Consider the following 17,533-nt stretch of genomic DNA (forward strand, 5'->3'; position numbering starts at 1 on the left):
ACACAGACGTGACACACATACACACACACATACAGACAGACAGACATTTTCCAAAAATGATCGAAATGGACTCAGCACACCTCAAAACGTTCGAATCCGTCAAAATTCGAAATTCGAAAATTTGCACGAATCCAATACTTTCTTCTATATATTAGATATAGAAGAAAGTAAAAAAAAAAAATGGGGAACAGATTATTTTACAAAATATCAACACTGTTGATAATTCGTAAAATCCTAGCAGGGGAGAGTTCCGTACAAAATTTATTTTGTCTTTGCAAAAGCAAAACAATTATATGATTTTTCTTTACTTGCCATTTCTATGATATTTTTAAACATACATTCGATTTGCAATAGCTCGAATGTAAAAAGACCGACGGAAAACTTCGACTTATCGAAAGTTTGACTTAACGATAGTTTTGTTTTTTGATATTTTAATATTAAAAACCATCGAATACTTTAATTAATATGTACATATAACAGACAAAATTACAGAACTTAAGTTTTTTAGCACAATATGCACAGTTTAATCAAATGTATTGATAGAAAAAAATCAAAATCATGCTGGAACCGCTTGAATAGAGCTGATTCAACTTCAGGAAATGTGCACATCTTCATTCGTTTCAAATTCGGATTGCAAGTGAAGGTGAAATAATTATTCTCCCATAGTCACTTCTTTTTTTTTCTTTTTCTTTTTTTTTTCGTTCTTTCGAAATAATTTCGAGTAATCTTGAAAAAAACTTCGAGTTGAAAGAAGTTAACTTCGAGTTATTCAGAATAATTAGAATGGAATTAAAGACTAAGTTGTCAAGACTTGATAAAAATTTCGAGTTATAGTAATATTCGATTTATCGGACTTTGAAGTATCGCCAATTTACTGTACTTTTAAGAAAATTAAAATATTTAGCGATGTAAAATCCTGTAAACATTGAATTCGTCATAAAAACTATTTTCTACACTTTAAGCATGAATGAGAAAGGAGCTTTGAACTAGAAACTTTGCAGGAAATTTGATCGCCAAGTTTGGCGAAAATTAGGATATGAATTTTCTGTTCGAAAAATAAAATACACACACACAGTAGACCGTCAAGTATCCGCAGGAATCTAAGATCTGCGTACAAATTTTTGTAATCTTGTTCTAATAGTATAGCATTAGGAGCAGCTCTAAATATCTAGCATTTCTTAAAATAAAAATAAAGTGTGTGTGTGGGGGGGGGGGGGTAATTTTCCGTGATAGATACGTAGCGGAGCATTTTTTAATCTGGCGATTAGTTTCAATTTTATTTATTGTCGGGGACTATTTCAAGTTACATATGAAGTATTTATTTGGCGATACCATAAACTATTTTGTCTTTTTCAAAGACTTGTAAGCGAAGCGATAAGCCCTAGAAACAAGATCTAAAAGTCCATTAAAATAAAAAATAATCCTCTGAATAATTATGTTTCTCCATTAAGCGTAAAATAATCCATCAAATGATACACAAGCTATAAATGAACATGTAAAATTAAATTAAAAGAAATTGCCTAACCAACTTTAGATCCACCATTTACGCATTAAATAATCAGCTAAATAACTTTACTAATTCGATTCGAATTGGTTTTTACGGTATATTTCTGAGCATCTTGCGAAATATTGATGTTTGTTACATGTTCCATTTATTAATCAAAATAAACAAGCTTTGAAACTTGTCGTTGATTGGTGGAAGCAACCGTGGCTTGTGGCGCCTCCTTGCGGTCAGAATGGGCAAATATGAAGTTTTGAAGTTTTTCCATCTAGTGTGGCCATGTTCAAGTGCAGAAATAGTTGCCCCGGTTTAACACAAGAAAGTCAAAAATTGTCAAGGCCTGGTAAGCGCCAGCACATTCAGTGGAGCCATGCACAGGCAATGACGACCGATCGGCTACGGAGGCCCCTGCGAAGTCGTTATGACTCCAACTTTCCGTTTGCTCTTCATCTGCTCCGGGGAAAAAAAAAAGCCACGAGGCAGTTTTTGATTGGTTAGACAGGTTGAAAGTTTTTGCCCTAATATTTCATCAAAGTACTGATTTTGCTATTAATTTAGTATTTGCTTGATGCTCAAAAAGTTTTGATGGCTCTTAATTACAAATATAAAAGCATTAAACTGAGATTTTAATGTTAAAAAATTTGAAACTTAAATAATAAAATATTTAAAAAAATTTTTTTTAGTGGCATCAGCCGGCAGTTGGACAGCAGACGATTTGTAAACAGTTCACGTGGAAACTATGCAATAAATACTTAAAAAATTGGTTCAACAAATCGAACAACGCAATATTCATGCTTTTTTTTTGCTTTTATTATGAATATATATTGATTGGACTTCAAGTGTTTCATTAGAATTGGTGTGTATATGTTCTAAATGTAAAACTATGAATGGACCATTATTCGTTTATCAGTCATTTTGCATTTAAATATTGTATTTTGTCATCTAATTTGAGCACTAAATCATAATCAGATTATCTTTTATCATGTTCCATCGTGTTCTTGCTTTAGTTCTTAAAGTTTCTTGGGCTAAGTTTTATTTACGATATTCTGTAATTAAAGGTTTAATTGTAAATTTTTAAACAGCCGACTGAAATTAGTTTTGTTGAGTTAAGCATTTTGTTATTGCATTTATTTCTAAGAAGTCGTGACATTTATCCTTTTGGCCGTTTGACATGGAAATTATCTACAAGAGCTATAAAGGTATTAATAATATTTAAGAAAATATAAAGTTTTTCGTGTTAAGAATTTTTTAGTGGCAGAAATTTTTAAGAGGTGGAGTTTCTTGAACAGAGTTTTCTAGTCTTTTTATAGGGTGATGTTACTAATCCTTTTTCATCTTTTTAATATAGAAAATGTCGACTGCTAGCTTTATGTACAAACGTTCAGGATGGTTTGTCAGGATGTCACCTGAAAAGCAAGATACCTTGCTGAAGATGCTTATTCTATCAATGGCTGCTGTGCTGTGTGAGTATTTTGTTTATAAACGCATAGGTAGATAATATAGATGCACACGCGCACGCTATGCTCATACATTTGCAGCTGTGCAGATACATTTGCTGTACATAGGAGCATCACCTGATAATTCTTAATTAATCACTATTAAACATTGACTACCTTCAAAATAGGTGGATAGATTAAAGAAAACAGTTCACCTTTTGCTCTCAATGATACATGATTGAAAGTAGAAGGCATTGTCTTAATAAAAATTTTGCCTATTCACTATGTAATGTTTTTCATATCTGATAGTTTTGAGTTTTGTGCGCAGATACTTTATATAGTATAACCGGGATTTAACGATAACAGGGATTAACGAACCCTCAAAAATATTTTTAAGGGGGCAGAGCCCCCCCCAATAAATCAAGAAAATTAATAGTTATATTATGCTTTCTAAACTCACAAATTTATCTTTTACTTTCCTTGTTTGAAGATAGTTTACCTTGTAAAATACATTCAGTAATGAGGTAAAACAAATAATTATTGTGGTAGTAAGCAGGTTAACTGAAAACGATTGGTGTGAATAATGATAGTGTTACGGTGCTGCCAGCACACTTATTAGAATTTGTCACAGTGCGCGAACATACGGGTCAAGTCTGTTGCTGGCGAGCAGCGCTGCGGCGCGCTCATCTAAAAGTGTTGCTGATCAGGAAAAAATATACGAGTGTTTGATTTGTATATTTAATGGGAGGCGTGATAGTTTTGAATACTTTTGAGTATTGTGTTTAAAAGAAAACCTTCACTAAATGAACAAATTCAACATCCTTCGCTTCTCAGAACCGACGTATACCAAAGAAGTATGAAAACAACGGAGCCAGCTCACCGCACACTTTCAAAATCCTAAAGTACTACGAGGCAATACATTGATGAGGTTTGTGAAATGGTGCAATCTTGCATTATTGGGCGGTTTACATCAAACTCACACAGGTCATTGCAGTTGAACAAAAGTGCTTGCTTTTATTAAACAGAGGTGAAACAAATTTTGAAACATCAACTGAATTTTTCAGAAATGAACTAGACATTGAGAGAAAAAACAACTGGTCTTAAAAAACATGCGTAAATTAAATTACCTTTTTGCGAAAATACTGTGCGTGTTAGTATTTATTTATTCCTTTTTTCAAAATCAAAAAAACATTTGTCAGTCTTGTAGAGTTTTTGGGGTTTTAATGTTGATTCTATAATTTTAAAATGCTTAAAAAAAACTTTAAAACTCACTTTTTTTCATCTCAAATTCGGAAAATTTCCCGCGTCAAGATCCCCCGGTTTGTTTCCCCTCCCTCCCGCACCCCAATTTTTTATTTTAAGTCTGCGTCTCTGGGAGTGCCCTTCCATGCAAGTTAATGTCCTACCTAAAATCAATGCCTAGGTATAGCACTGCACTGCTCCCCATAAAATAGAAAAAATAAATCTTACTAAGACAAGTGACATGATTTAGTTGAACCAGAAAATTTGTAAACCAATTTTTAGATTATTTTACTTCGAAAACGCCATACCACATACTGTTTGTTAGTTAAAATTATGCACACTAGAAAGTATGGCATTTTCAAGGTACAAAAATCTGACCTTTATTTGAGGTGGAGGGGACTTCCAAGGGATTGCATAACCTCCTAAACCCCGGTGAAGTCCGGCCCCCTCAATAATTTTTGCAAGTCGGCGCCGCTGTATGTAATAATTATTTTTTTCGTGCTAAACAGTTTGACAAAGTTTTGTAGAAGTAAGCTAAAAGCAAGCAACACAAAGGAATTTCCAAAATACTGCACTAATAGTAAATAAATAGTATTTATAAGTAAATAGTAAGATGAAAGTCACAAAAATGCAAGGACGGATACAAGGGAGGGGTGATGGGGCCCCTCCTTGATCTAAGATGTAGAAACTCTCCCTTGGCATATTTTGATACTGAAGTTCCAAAACCGCAATTTTGGACGATCTTATCTTCAATAATGTTACGAAAAAGAGGGATCTTTCTTGGATTTTTTCAGAATTGAAACACAATTATAGCACTTATCTCTTAACACTTTAGTGATAGGGATCGGAACTTTGTTCAGGAAGTTTTTTGAAGTTCCAAAAACTCAATTTAAGATGATCTTAAATGGATTTTGTGGGCTCTCCTTGGAAAAATTTTTCAGTTGAAGTCCAAAAAACAAGCAAATATAGGACACCTTTGATGACGTTGAGGTAAGGGATGTTTTTCAGTACACCCCTCCGAATTTTTTTAGAAATAGAAGTTGTAAAAATATTTTTTTTTAAATACTTAATTTGAGACAATCTTCTATGATGTTAGGGGGCAGAGGTTTGGGAATTCATGAAAGGGTTAAGTATCTGAAATCAATCGTCCCCTCCTTGAATAATTTCTGGATCTGTCCTTGCAAAAATGTATCTCAACTAGCAAAAATACCCGGCGTTGCCTGGGTCAGTAATAATTATGAGAAACAATCGTTACTTGCCCTTGTTTTCTGTTTTAAGCGAAAGAATTTAAAACAAACCTTTTTGACGTGATTAAAAATCGAGCTTCTTCCTTACTCATTAAACTAAAATAGCAATAAGTATAAAGAACAAAATAGTATTTAATTAGAAACGAAAGCACGACATTTAAACATATACAAATTTGAAGAATTTCCGATTTTATTTCCGAATTATTTTACACAGTATTTTTTTTTTTTTTAAGTATCTTTGATTGGCGATATTTTGTTTATATGGTGAAAGCTGAGAAACATTATAACGTAGTCATTGGGCTCAAAAGCAGCGACAGTGGAAAAAACTGCCAAATGCATCAGCTACTGAAACCTTTCTAAAAAAATTCTGGCGATATTTCTGCTGGTTGGTTGGATATAGTGAGCAAGTGCCCAATCAGCATAAGTTCCGTTTAAAAGTAAAATTATCAGCCAAATCCATTAATTTTTAGCCAATCTCGTGGAAAAACGTTACTTTAAGATTTGACTTGAGAAAAGCCTCAAAAAGTCAGACGAAATGCAAAAATATTCAACAATACAACAATTCTTGGGAGTTGAGATGACACACTAAATAATGACTTGGCTTGATGAAAGCCTTCGAACAAGGAACAAAAAAGCTCATAACTCGTTTTTTATACAACTTAGAAACTTCGAACAGGTGCTATCTTCAGCAGAAAAATTGGCGCTTTCGATGGACATATAATGTTAATATGTGCACGTTTTTTTCCACCCTCCAATTGGGGCATTTATGCGAAAATTGGAATAAAAAGGGAACTATCAATCGGATTTTTTTCGAACTGGTCTATAAACCTTCCCAGTACCAAACTGAACAAACGGTGAAAGTTTCATCCAAATCTGCCGGGTAGTTTCTGAGATCTTAGGGAACAAATTTACCAAACTCCATTTTTATATATTAACTGGCAAAAATACCCGGCGTTGCCTGGGTTAGCAATAATTATCAGAAACAATCGTTACTTGTATTTGTTTTCTGTTTTAAGTGAAAGAACTTAAATTACACCCTTTTGACGTGACTTAAAATCTAGCTTCTTCCTTACTTATAAAACTAAAGTAGCAGTAAGTAAAAAGAGCAAAATAGTATTCATTTAGAAACGAAAACACAAAATTTAAGTGTATACAAATTTGAAGAATTCTCGAAATATGAAATTAAACTTCACATGTTTAAAAAGATTTATCAGTTAATACTTTTTTTTTACATTGAGTCTTACCTTCTCTGTATATCTATTGAAGAACGAACTGTTTTTAAAAAAATGTAGCCGCGTGCCCGTGATCCCCTTAAACTTGCTTTAGTTATTTTGGAAAATTTCAATTATTGTGGAAATCGTTTTGGGATACCTTGGATAATGCTCTCCCTCCTTACTTTGTAAAATGGTATGTTACTAATTTTTGTTAAAGAGATATTGTCGCCATATGCTAAGATACTTTTGGTCACCATAAAATGGCGCTAAACAATTTCATCCGTAATGTTTCCAAAATAAGTAGTAAAATTTGGCGATGGTTTGAATTTGTGCACAAAGTCACATTAATGGAAGTTTTTGTGCTGTTTACGGATTTGCCTAATTTAGTTGCTGGATTATTTTACAGTAAAAATTTTTTTTAAAGATTCTTTGATTGACGATATTTTGTTTACATGGTGAAAGCTGACAAACATTATTACGTAGTCTTTGACTTCAAAAACCGTGACAGTTGAAAAAACTGCCAAATGCATCCGCTACTGAAATCTTTCTGCATAAATTTTGGCGAGGTTTCTGCTGTTAGATTGGATAATGATTAAAAAATCCAATCAGCACGAATAATTTTTAAAAAAACCCATTAATTACACTAAAGTTCCGTTTAAATGAAAAATAATCAACCAAATCTAGTTATTATTAGCCAATCTTGGGGAAAAAACGTTACTTTAAGATTTGATTGAGAAAAGCCCAAACAGTCAGACGAAACACAAAAACATTCAACAATTCTAACTATGAACTGGGAGCTGAGATGATACACTAAATAATGAATTGGGTTGAGGAAAGCCTTCGAACATGGAACAAAAAAAGCCCATAACTCGTTTTTCATACAACTTAGAACTTTCTAACAGATGCCATCTTTAGCAGAAAAATAAGTGCTTTCGATGGACACATAATTTTAATATGTGCACGTATTTTTTAACCGTCATATTGGGGCATTTATGCGAAAATTTGGACAAATTAGAATAAAAAAAGAACTATCAATCGGATTTTCATCGAACTGATCTACAAACCTCCCCAGTACCAAAAAGAACAAACGGTGAAAGTTTCAGCCAAATCTGCCGGGTAGTTTCTGAGATCTTAGGGAACAAATTTACCAAACTCCAATTTTATATATTAAGATTAATGTGTTACAGAAACGTGAGAACCATGATTTTTTACGTTTTTGATGCATTATGTAGCAATTGGCTGAATTTGACATATTTTGGAGTTCCCTCCCCTCTTTTCATCTCCCATTTGTTAGAAATTTTAAAATTCAAGGTTTGTCATCACTCTAAATTTAAAATTTTTTTTTAAAGCACTTGGAAAATGAAATTTATTTTTTCCAAGTATTTTTCATTTTTTAGGAGCGAATCATGCAATTTTTTCGGAATTTTAAGGACACCAACAAAACAGGGGCCTTTAGCTTGTTTATCTTACAAGTAAATCCAGCCCTGTCCGCCACACGTACAAATCTTTTTTATTTTTTACGAACACGTTTTTATTGTTTTCAATCTGTGCTCAGTGTTTTCTTTTAAAATGTTGTTGATGTAGTTATCTTATTAAGGTGATTTTAAAAATTTTGTTCAAACACTTTTATTTGTAAAATAAAATTTAATCTTTCTTTTATTTCTTCTTTAGCTTTCTCCACCCGCTTGTTTTCTGTTTTGAGATTTGAAAGCGTAATTCATGAATTTGATCCTTACTTCAACTATCGTACAACAAAATTTCTGTCAGAAAATGGATTTTACAACTTTCACAACTGGTTTGATGACAGAGCTTGGTATCCTTTGGGAAGAATTATTGGTGGCACAATCTATCCGGGTATGTAACTTTAAAATTTTGAAATCAAAGCATGGTCATTTGTGCACTATTCAGCGGCAATCAATTTGTTTCACATCTTGTGGGTTTATTTTTTAGGTTTGATGATAACATCTGCAACTATATATCATGTTTTGCAATTTCTTCATGTCACCATTGACATTCGTAATGTTTGTGTGTTTCTGGCTCCACTGTTTTCCAGCCTCACAACTATTATCACATACTTGTTGACAAAAGAACTTAAGGTAAAAAAAAATTAATTTGAATTTTGTCCTCTTGAATTCAAATTATGTTTTTCGTAATCAAGAGTGTGTGTGTATATGTAGACGTGTGTGTATGTGTGTAGATGTGTGGGGGGGGGGTATGTGTATGGTGTGTGTAGGCATATGTGTTTGTGTGTGTGCAGGCATGAATGTGTAGGTAGTTGTGTGTGTGTTTGTGTGTGTATGTGTTTGTGTAGGTGTATATATGTATATGTGTGTAGGTGCGTGTATGCATGCGCGTGTGTGTAGGACATGGATGCAACCTGGAGGCGGCTTTCGCTATAGGAGCAGCATCGTGAGGAGCCGGTCGACGGTGATGCTGCAGAGGGTGCTGGCGGGAAAATAAAATGATAGGAACGCCAAAAACAGTCAAATGAGAACAATAAGCAATCGTGATTGCTCAATAATTTTTTTCAAAAGCCGTTTTGCACTTTATGTGATTTTTTTTACACAACAGTCAGAAAAGTTTAGCTTTTTCATACTTTTTAAAAGGTTGAGGAACTGATGTGATATACCCCACCCTTGGCGGCTTTTTCCTGTTGGCGCCAAGAAAGGGTCGCCAAGAAAATGATGTATGACGACATATGTCATACATCGTTCTTAATGATGCTTTTTTAGCGCCAACAGGAAAAAGTCAGATAAAAAAACATGATCAAAGCACTTCAGAACACAATATATATAAAAACAACATAAAACCACAACAAAAACATCACGAATATACGCTTCAAAAATACCAGAAACTAGAAAGGTTTTGTACACAAAGAACAATTACCAGAAAGTATTTAAAATGCTTAAATTGACAAATTACTATAACAGCTCACCAATAAAATATGTACCAATAGAAATAAAAGCTATTTTCTAACATGCATTTCATCGAACAAAAACTTTTCTCATACTCTGCTAAAAAAGAGCAAAGCGATTCAAATTGTGATGTTTAAAGCGGAAAACATCCCCAAAATCAATAACTATTGCAGCCAAAAAAGTGCTTAGTTAATCAAATTTCGATGTATGAAAAGCAGAAATGTCTCAACAGAACATCCTAAACGTAAACAATACAAAAATACCATACATTTATTTGCTATCCAGACATGCTTTCAAAATACCTATTATATTTTACATAAAATAACACCTTTATATTTTTATAAAATGCTGGAGTCAACTTATTTTCAGAAATTCTGTACAAAAAGGAGGCACGTTAATAGAATGTCTAAATAATTCGTGGCATCGATAAAAATTAACTTTTAGAACAAAATAACCGTACTATTTTTGTAAAATTAATTTACATACAGTAAAAATAAAGTTAAAAACTACAAGAACCCCTCAAGGATTTGTAAAAACAAAGAATTTCGGAAGTGAGAGTTTTTTTTTGAATTCTAAAATAAAGAACTTACCTTTTTATGGTATAAATCCTCACACTCAGTCTAAAACAAAACATCATATGACAATTGCACGTTACAGATACACACCACGTTGGAGTTAACTTTTAATTAACGTTCAAGTTTGAAGAAACTGTCATTTTCCAATGTTTTTACTTCAAAACACAACTACTGAATTTAAACTAAGCTTTCCTGTAAGGTATATTGCACGAAACAACACGTATCTCTCCTGCGTGAAACCGAGTAAACAACCCAAGTAAACAAGTTTGAACCGATCTAAGATTGCCTTTGGGTTGCCAAACACAGATTAGTTTTGCCAGGAATGCCATGCTTAAAAAATTATCGCCTCATTGGCGAGAAAAATATTTCAATATTGTGCAAAAAATCAGATGTCGCCAAATGGGGGGGGGGGGTATCACAACTGTACCAATTATTTATTATTTATTTTAATGAAAGTTGGAGATTTTGAAAATTTTCTATTGTTTGTATAAAATCATGTCGATTGAAATTTCTTTTTCCTCTAAAAAATTAAAAAATTGAAATAACACACTTAAAAATTTTCCTTGGTAAACAAACAAGGAATGAAAAACTTCAGTGACAATACTTTTTTACAAAGTTTCTTGCCAATGGCATCACAGAAGAAAAACAGAATTAACGGATAAAATGTCACTTTCTAGCTACCTACTTTGCGAATTAGAGATCGACAACTGTCTGTGAGCTGCTATTGACTGGCACATTCTATTCAAATGAACATAATACTCCCCGCTGCACCGCTTGTAAAAATTTAAAATATTTGAAAATTTACAGAAATTATGACAAAAAAAAGGTTGCATATGCATGGGTTTAGCAAACTAATCCGAATTATAAAGGAAATTCACCCATAATTCGGACACCACCTTTGACGACGAATTTCACCCATAATTCGGACACCACCCTGGGGACTACTTTCTTTGCTTGGTCTCAGCAGATTTCTCCATTCCCAAGAAAGGTTGCAGCCAAGTATAGTAGACCCTTTTATGCATGTTGATGGTCATTTATTTTCGGTGAAATATTTTAAGTAGTCTATCATTTCTCCATTTCGTAATTCAGTTACCGTTTCATTGCCTTTAAAAATGTATAATTTTAATGTTATGAGTTTTTAAAACCAATTTTTTAAAAAGGATGCAGGTGCTGGGCTTGTTGCTGCTTCTATGATAGCCGTTGTACCTGGATATATATCTCGTTCCGTTGCTGGTTCTTATGATAATGAAGGCATTGCCATCTTTTGTATGCTTCTGACTTACTACATGTGGATCAAATCTATAAAGACAGGATCAATTCACTGGGCGTCTATGTGTGGTGTTGCTTATTTTTACATGGTAAGTGTTATTTGAAATATTTCCGTCTTTTTTGCTCATTAATTACAAGATGCAAAATTATTATAGAATGACTAATATGCATTTATGTATATTATTAAACTTTTTTTTTCTTTTTGCTAGTTTAAAGATAATTTTAAAATTTATTGCAAATTTTTCCTTTTTGAATTCTTCTCAAGCAGCTTTTTGTTAGCTTTGCAAAAGGCTCTAGAACAGCGGTTCCCAACTCATGGGCCGTGGCCCACAGTAGTAGATTTTAAGGGTGGTCCAGGGGGCCGGGGCCCCCATCCCCCAAAAGGATGAATTAAGTTCACTATTTTATTTATTACTTTTTAATTGATCTTTCTTTTGCTTTTTTTATGTATTTAATTAAAAAGAACACAAAACACACACAGCATACTTTGAATAAAAGCGTTTTTGTTTGCTAAAGAAGTATTACTGGAGTCAGAGGCCCATTGTTACTGAATACATTTAACTGACTGGTTTCGAATTCAAGGGACCGTATTATCGCTATTTGTCTTCTTTGATGGAATCAATAATTAACGTTTTTTTTAAAAATGTGTAGGCGCACCTAAAAGAGTCATTTTGATCCATGAACCTATTTGTGAAATGATAGATTTCTTTTTCAGCAAATTCATTGACCTGAAGAAATCCTCTAAAAAAATAAATAAAAAACACGCACATTTAAAAATAAAGTCATTAAAACTTTGTTATGAAACATCGAAGTCCGCGGCGGGGAGAGGGGGGGTTCATTCAATTTCCAGTGCCCCCTCCAAAAGATTTTCCTGTATTCGCCCCTGGTGGCCCACAAGTGGGCCGCGAACAGTGTGTTACTGGGCTCTGGACACTGGTCAAGAATATGAAACATCAAAATAAATCATGGGGTCTTAATTTCTGTTTTTTTTTTTTTTTTTTTTTGAAATTTCACTTATTAGATGTACTGTCACTCACTCAAGAGCTCAAGATTTTTCATATTCCTTAGGAACTTTCCCCAATAATTAATAAGATGAATTCTAATGAATCAGAAACTCTTTTAAAGAAAATTGCCAAAGAAACCATACAGTTGTCCCTCGCTACTTCACTACATCACGGTTTTTTCTAGTATTTTTTTTCTAAATCAAATATAGTAATTGACATTTCTTACGCACTCATGTAAACTTTTTACTACAAAAGAATAATAAAGTATGTTTTTTAAGTAAGGTGAGCTCTTTTGAGGGGCTGTAGTTGTACTAGTTGAGGAAGTGGAGGCATGAAATCTCCGAAGAAAGTGGAGGGAATCGCTATTTCATTTTAACCGTTAAGCACTAACTGAAAAGTATAAATCACTGTATTAATACTAGAAGATAAATACATCTGTAGTGTAGATGGTGTTCAACAATGTACTAGCTTTTTAAGTTGTATACGTAATACCTTTAATGAAGAAAAGCGGGGGCACATATGGTCACTAACTAACAATTAATTCATCATCAAACAAGTTAAGCTTTTTTTATAGATTAGTAGTAGTGTGTAAGAACTACAAGTGTGTGGGTAGTTTATTTCTCAATAATTAACAACGTGATGTCTTTTTGGTTTAGTGGATTATTTTGTGCAATATATTGAATACTACAAATTTAACGGTTGCTAAGGGTGCTGTTATGTCTAGGGAGCTCTATCTCAAAAACCCATTTAAATAGTTGTAAGTAAGTTTTATGTGCTCTAATAAGGAAAATATTCAGTTTATTAATACAGAATCGTACTTTGCAGAAATTCAGCTATCGCGGTAAAGTCTGGAACGAATTAACCGCGATAAATGAGGGTTGACTGTACATATTAGCTTCAAGCTTCAAGTTAAAAATACTCCTCCTTTGTTGAACCGACATGACTAACCAGTGAATTGAGACACTTGAGGGTACTTTTCAAGAACTTACCTATTTAAATGATACTTTTCATTGCAGTTTTTCTTTTTAAATTTAGAAATGCATTGAATGTTGCAAGTTATTTGAGACTAAAACTATCCAGTTTCAATCCAGATATCAACTCTTTCGCAAAGGAAAAACAGCGTCAAAATCTCATGCAGCTTTGACTTTTACACTTAAGGAAAGTTATACGAGCAGATACTCCCTCGCCCCCCCAAAATTAAATTTTTGCAAATAATATATAGTATTTATTGGGCCTCAATGATGTTTTTAAAAAACTGGTGGGCTGCACAACAAAAAAGGTTAGGAACTGCTGCTCTAGAATCATAACTTCATTGAAAATACACAACCTAATTTACTGCATAGCTGACAAACTCCTAATAAATTGAACATCTCCCCTCCCAAACACCCCAATAAATTAAACATCCCCGAATTTTCATTGATGGCAACGGAATACCCTAAAAAAGAGATTTTTCAGTGATTAGAAGTTTTTGGAAATATCCCTACAGTAAAACAATTGCAAAACTAAATACTTTAATACACGAGTATAAAAACGCAGAGGGGAACTAATCAAGGCATGAATTACGGCATTCAATTTTTTTTTAAAGAAAATTTAGGGCAAGCACCACAAAAATGATGACTTTTTTTTTGCAAAATTCGCAGATCAGATCCGCATATAAGCTGATCCCCCAAGTATGACTTTTAAAATTATCTGGTTTTGCATGGAAATCGAAGTTATTTTTCTTTCAATAAATGTTTTGAAAGATCCGTTTTGGTTGGTCTGGTGTTTTTTTAAAAGAGTGTTAACAGAATCAAATTTTGTCTGGCCAGACCCCTGGATGAGTTTATGAAATATGACATGTTGCATTGCATATTATTCAAGTTTTAGGGAGTATTTTTATTTTCAAAGGGCAGAAAGCCCAAATGATATGGTTGGGAACTGGCTCAGATAAGGGGGTCAACTCCCCAGAACCTTTGGTTTCACGGCACATATTGTCAACCCTAATATGGTAGTTAATTTCCAAATTGAAGTGGTTATGACCAAAACCCCCCACAGGGTAAATTCTGGTTGTAATGGTGTTTGAAAAAGAAAAAAAGCTTAAATTTTTTCATCATTGAAACGCAATACAGAACGGAAAGACTTGAAAATGTATATTTCATTATGCAAACCAAGTTCACAATCTAAACTAATATTTTTCTTAATTTGTTACAGGTGTCGTCTTGGGGAGGTTACGTGTTTCTAATTAATTTAATTCCTCTGCACGTCCTGGCATTGATGATCACTGGCCGATTTTCACATCGAGTTTATGTTGCTTACAGTACAGTAAGTGTTCTTTTCTCGTTAATTGGAAATGTATAATTTAATTCCTTTGAAATGTATTTAATTTTAGTAATTTGTTTTTAGTTGTATTGCCTTGGAACTTTGCTATCTATGCAAATTTCTTTTGTTGGATTTCAACCTGTTCAGTCAAGTGAGCATATGGCGGTAAGTAGATTGAATAATTTTCTATGCAAGATTGATGCTTTTTTTTTTCTCACATTATGGAATGCTTTTTGTGGGGATATTTCTCCAGGCCCCTAGTATTTTTTTTTAATTATTATTATCATTTTTTATCTCTTTTTTTTTCCCCTTTTTGATCTTGCTGGAAAATTGAAAAGTCGGAATTTTTTATTCTTTGATTTTTTTTTTTAATCTAGTGTTACTTATGAATAAATGAATTTGTTTTCTTTCAGGCTCTTGGAGTATTTGGCCTTTGCCAGATCCATGCTTTTGTCGATTATTTACGATCTCGCTTATCCTACGAATATTTTGAAGTGCTTTTCCAAGCCGTTGTTTCTTTCTGTGCCGTTGTAGCTCTTTCTGTTGGGGCTGTTTTAACTATCACTGGCAGTATCCTTTCAATTTAAATGTTCATTTTGCAAAAAGATTTCTATCTAGATTGATTGCTTTATGCATAAAATACTTGAATTTTAAACACTATCCTCATCTCAGTGTAGCAAATAAAAATATTTTTTGGTTTAAAATCAAGGCAATGAAAAGCAAAAAGATGTAAGGTTGTGTTCAGTGAGCGACTGCAGCTCACCGGTTAAAATGATGATGTCACCTCCAATGTTTTAGCATTAGCTGATGTCACTAGCTGCCACGTGATCAATCGACCGGTCGCTACACGTTGAGCGTCGAACGTAAGCTAAGTTAATATTTTCAAGTTAAGTCTGAGTAAAATGCATTAAAAGATAAGGTTCTAGGCAGGCTTCATTGAAAAGTTGTTCTAAATCATGCTGTATAACAGAACCTACCAGGGCTAATAGTACTATCTCTTGCTCCAAGACAGAGTTGAGGTTCACCTACCATTTGTACTGATAATTTCATCACTTACATCCCTTTGCTTCTCACTGTCTCAATTGAGCTTTGCCACATTACAGGCAATATATTTAACAATTGATATGGTACCTTATACGATGCTGGTGCTACAGGTATTTTTTATTGAACAAAATTTTAAATTTTGGATGAATATATGATGAATATTTTACCTGTTAAATAGTTACTTTGCTTCTAAAATTTAATCATGTTTCAGAATTTTATACTTGTATCTTTAAGAAGGTAAGGATAAATTATCTTAAAATTAAACGTAAATAGCAGTCAGTTTAAATGAAAGCTTACGCATGCAGGCATAACAATACAGACAGTATTAAAAAAAAGTAATATAAGGTTATTTTATTTTAAAGTTATTTGTCCTCCTAGATGCATTATTTCAGGTGTAACATTTCATTACAGAAAAAAACAATTTTTGTGGATGTCTGATTAACTTTTAACAAAACCAGGGGTGTGCACAGAAATTTTGGGGCCCATCACAATGACATTTACGCCCCTCCCCTCCATGTTGTTTAGCCCTACATCCCTACACATATTTCACCTCCATTATTTCAAAAATCCTGGGTCCTTTTTGAGCCGGGCCAACAGGTGTCCCTTCTCCCCACCCCCTCTCCCCTGTGCACGTCCCTGAATAAAACAACAAAGTATTTAAAATAAATTTCTAGTAAATCTGGAAATGAGGAAAATTACTACTTCAATATATTTCAATAGGGTTGTAGGCACTTTTTTAATGGCTTTTCGGTAGAGGTTGTAATGAGCACAAGGGCCATTAATCTTCACTGAAGAATAATAAATTGATTAGGGCTGGCCTAACTTGACCCAGGGTCTATTGCTGGTTGTCACTTTTGTATTTAAATTTCCCCATGACTTAATATTGGTTTTGGATTGGTGCTGCTTATATTATGTAACTTAGATTTGCTTATGGATACTTTTTGAAAAGGTGGAAAAGATGCTTCAAATTTCAGTTAACATAATATTCTATCTTATGTAAGTTAAGCTCTGTTCAAAAGTTAAAGTAATGATTTCACCTCTTGGGCACATGACTATTATGCGTTGCTTTTTAAACTAGGACCTTAATTCATTCCCGTTCATTCCGACCCTTCATTCAAGCCATGGCTTCTTTTTTAAAACTTTGTATTGCCGTTTTTTAATTAATCTGTGCAATATATATTTTTAATTTTAATTTCTGCTTTCTTTAGTTATAGTACAGTAACCCCCATTATATCGCGCTTTTCAGGGGGCAAAGGAAAAGCGTGATATATCCAAAAGGGTGATGTAACCGAGGTTATTCAAAATAGTTATCCATTCAACACATACAATTGAATTAGTATTCTTTCTTTCTGACATGATTTTCAAATGGTTTCGATATAGTTCACGAATTTGCTATCACACGTATTAAAACTTATACAAGATTTAAATTTAAGTAAATTTTCAGCATCAATATGAAATGGCGAATAAAGATGATCTACATTAGCTACAACGTGATAAGAGTGAGCATTCCAATACCCTCTTATTCCCAGTAGACTTTCTAATCCCTTCGATTTGCAGTAGAAATTATGTGAAAAGTGAAAGTAACTAGATTGTTTAGAGAACTCTTTTGTCTGTCCAGAGCATTCTTCCTTTCTGTGATGCAAATCCTGATTTGTACAACCAAGCACAAATCTTTTCTGTGCTAACAGGTAGTCAGAGAGGACGTATGTTCTCTTCTACTTGGACCAGTATAACACTTGCCTGCTGTCTCTCACTCATTGTAAACCCAAGGGGGAAAGTTTCAGTTCT

The 17,533-nt window shown here is 33.4% G+C and overlaps 1 protein-coding gene across 1 annotated transcript in view; it reads left to right on the top strand.

Annotated features, from left to right (window-relative positions):
- The first annotated feature begins 2,211 nt into the window (after positions 1 to 2,211).
- The window catches only part of LOC129220247 (dolichyl-diphosphooligosaccharide--protein glycosyltransferase subunit STT3A), a 39,728-nt gene continuing 24,406 nt past the window's right edge, over positions 2,212 to 17,533 (top strand). Inside the window, exons 1-8 of the mRNA XM_054854619.1 lie at positions 2,212 to 2,357; positions 2,850 to 2,964; positions 8,312 to 8,494; positions 8,591 to 8,736; positions 11,291 to 11,488; positions 14,594 to 14,704; positions 14,786 to 14,866; positions 15,115 to 15,271. Of these exons, the coding sequence (XP_054710594.1) occupies positions 2,853 to 2,964; positions 8,312 to 8,494; positions 8,591 to 8,736; positions 11,291 to 11,488; positions 14,594 to 14,704; positions 14,786 to 14,866; positions 15,115 to 15,271 (988 nt within the window). The 5' untranslated portion in view covers positions 2,212 to 2,357; positions 2,850 to 2,852. The remainder of the gene's footprint in view (positions 2,358 to 2,849; positions 2,965 to 8,311; positions 8,495 to 8,590; positions 8,737 to 11,290; positions 11,489 to 14,593; positions 14,705 to 14,785; positions 14,867 to 15,114; positions 15,272 to 17,533) is intronic.

Source organism: Uloborus diversus, chromosome 4, assembly GCF_026930045.1.
Source record: "Uloborus diversus isolate 005 chromosome 4, Udiv.v.3.1, whole genome shotgun sequence".
Classification (NCBI taxonomy): Eukaryota; Metazoa; Arthropoda; class Arachnida; order Araneae; family Uloboridae; genus Uloborus; species Uloborus diversus.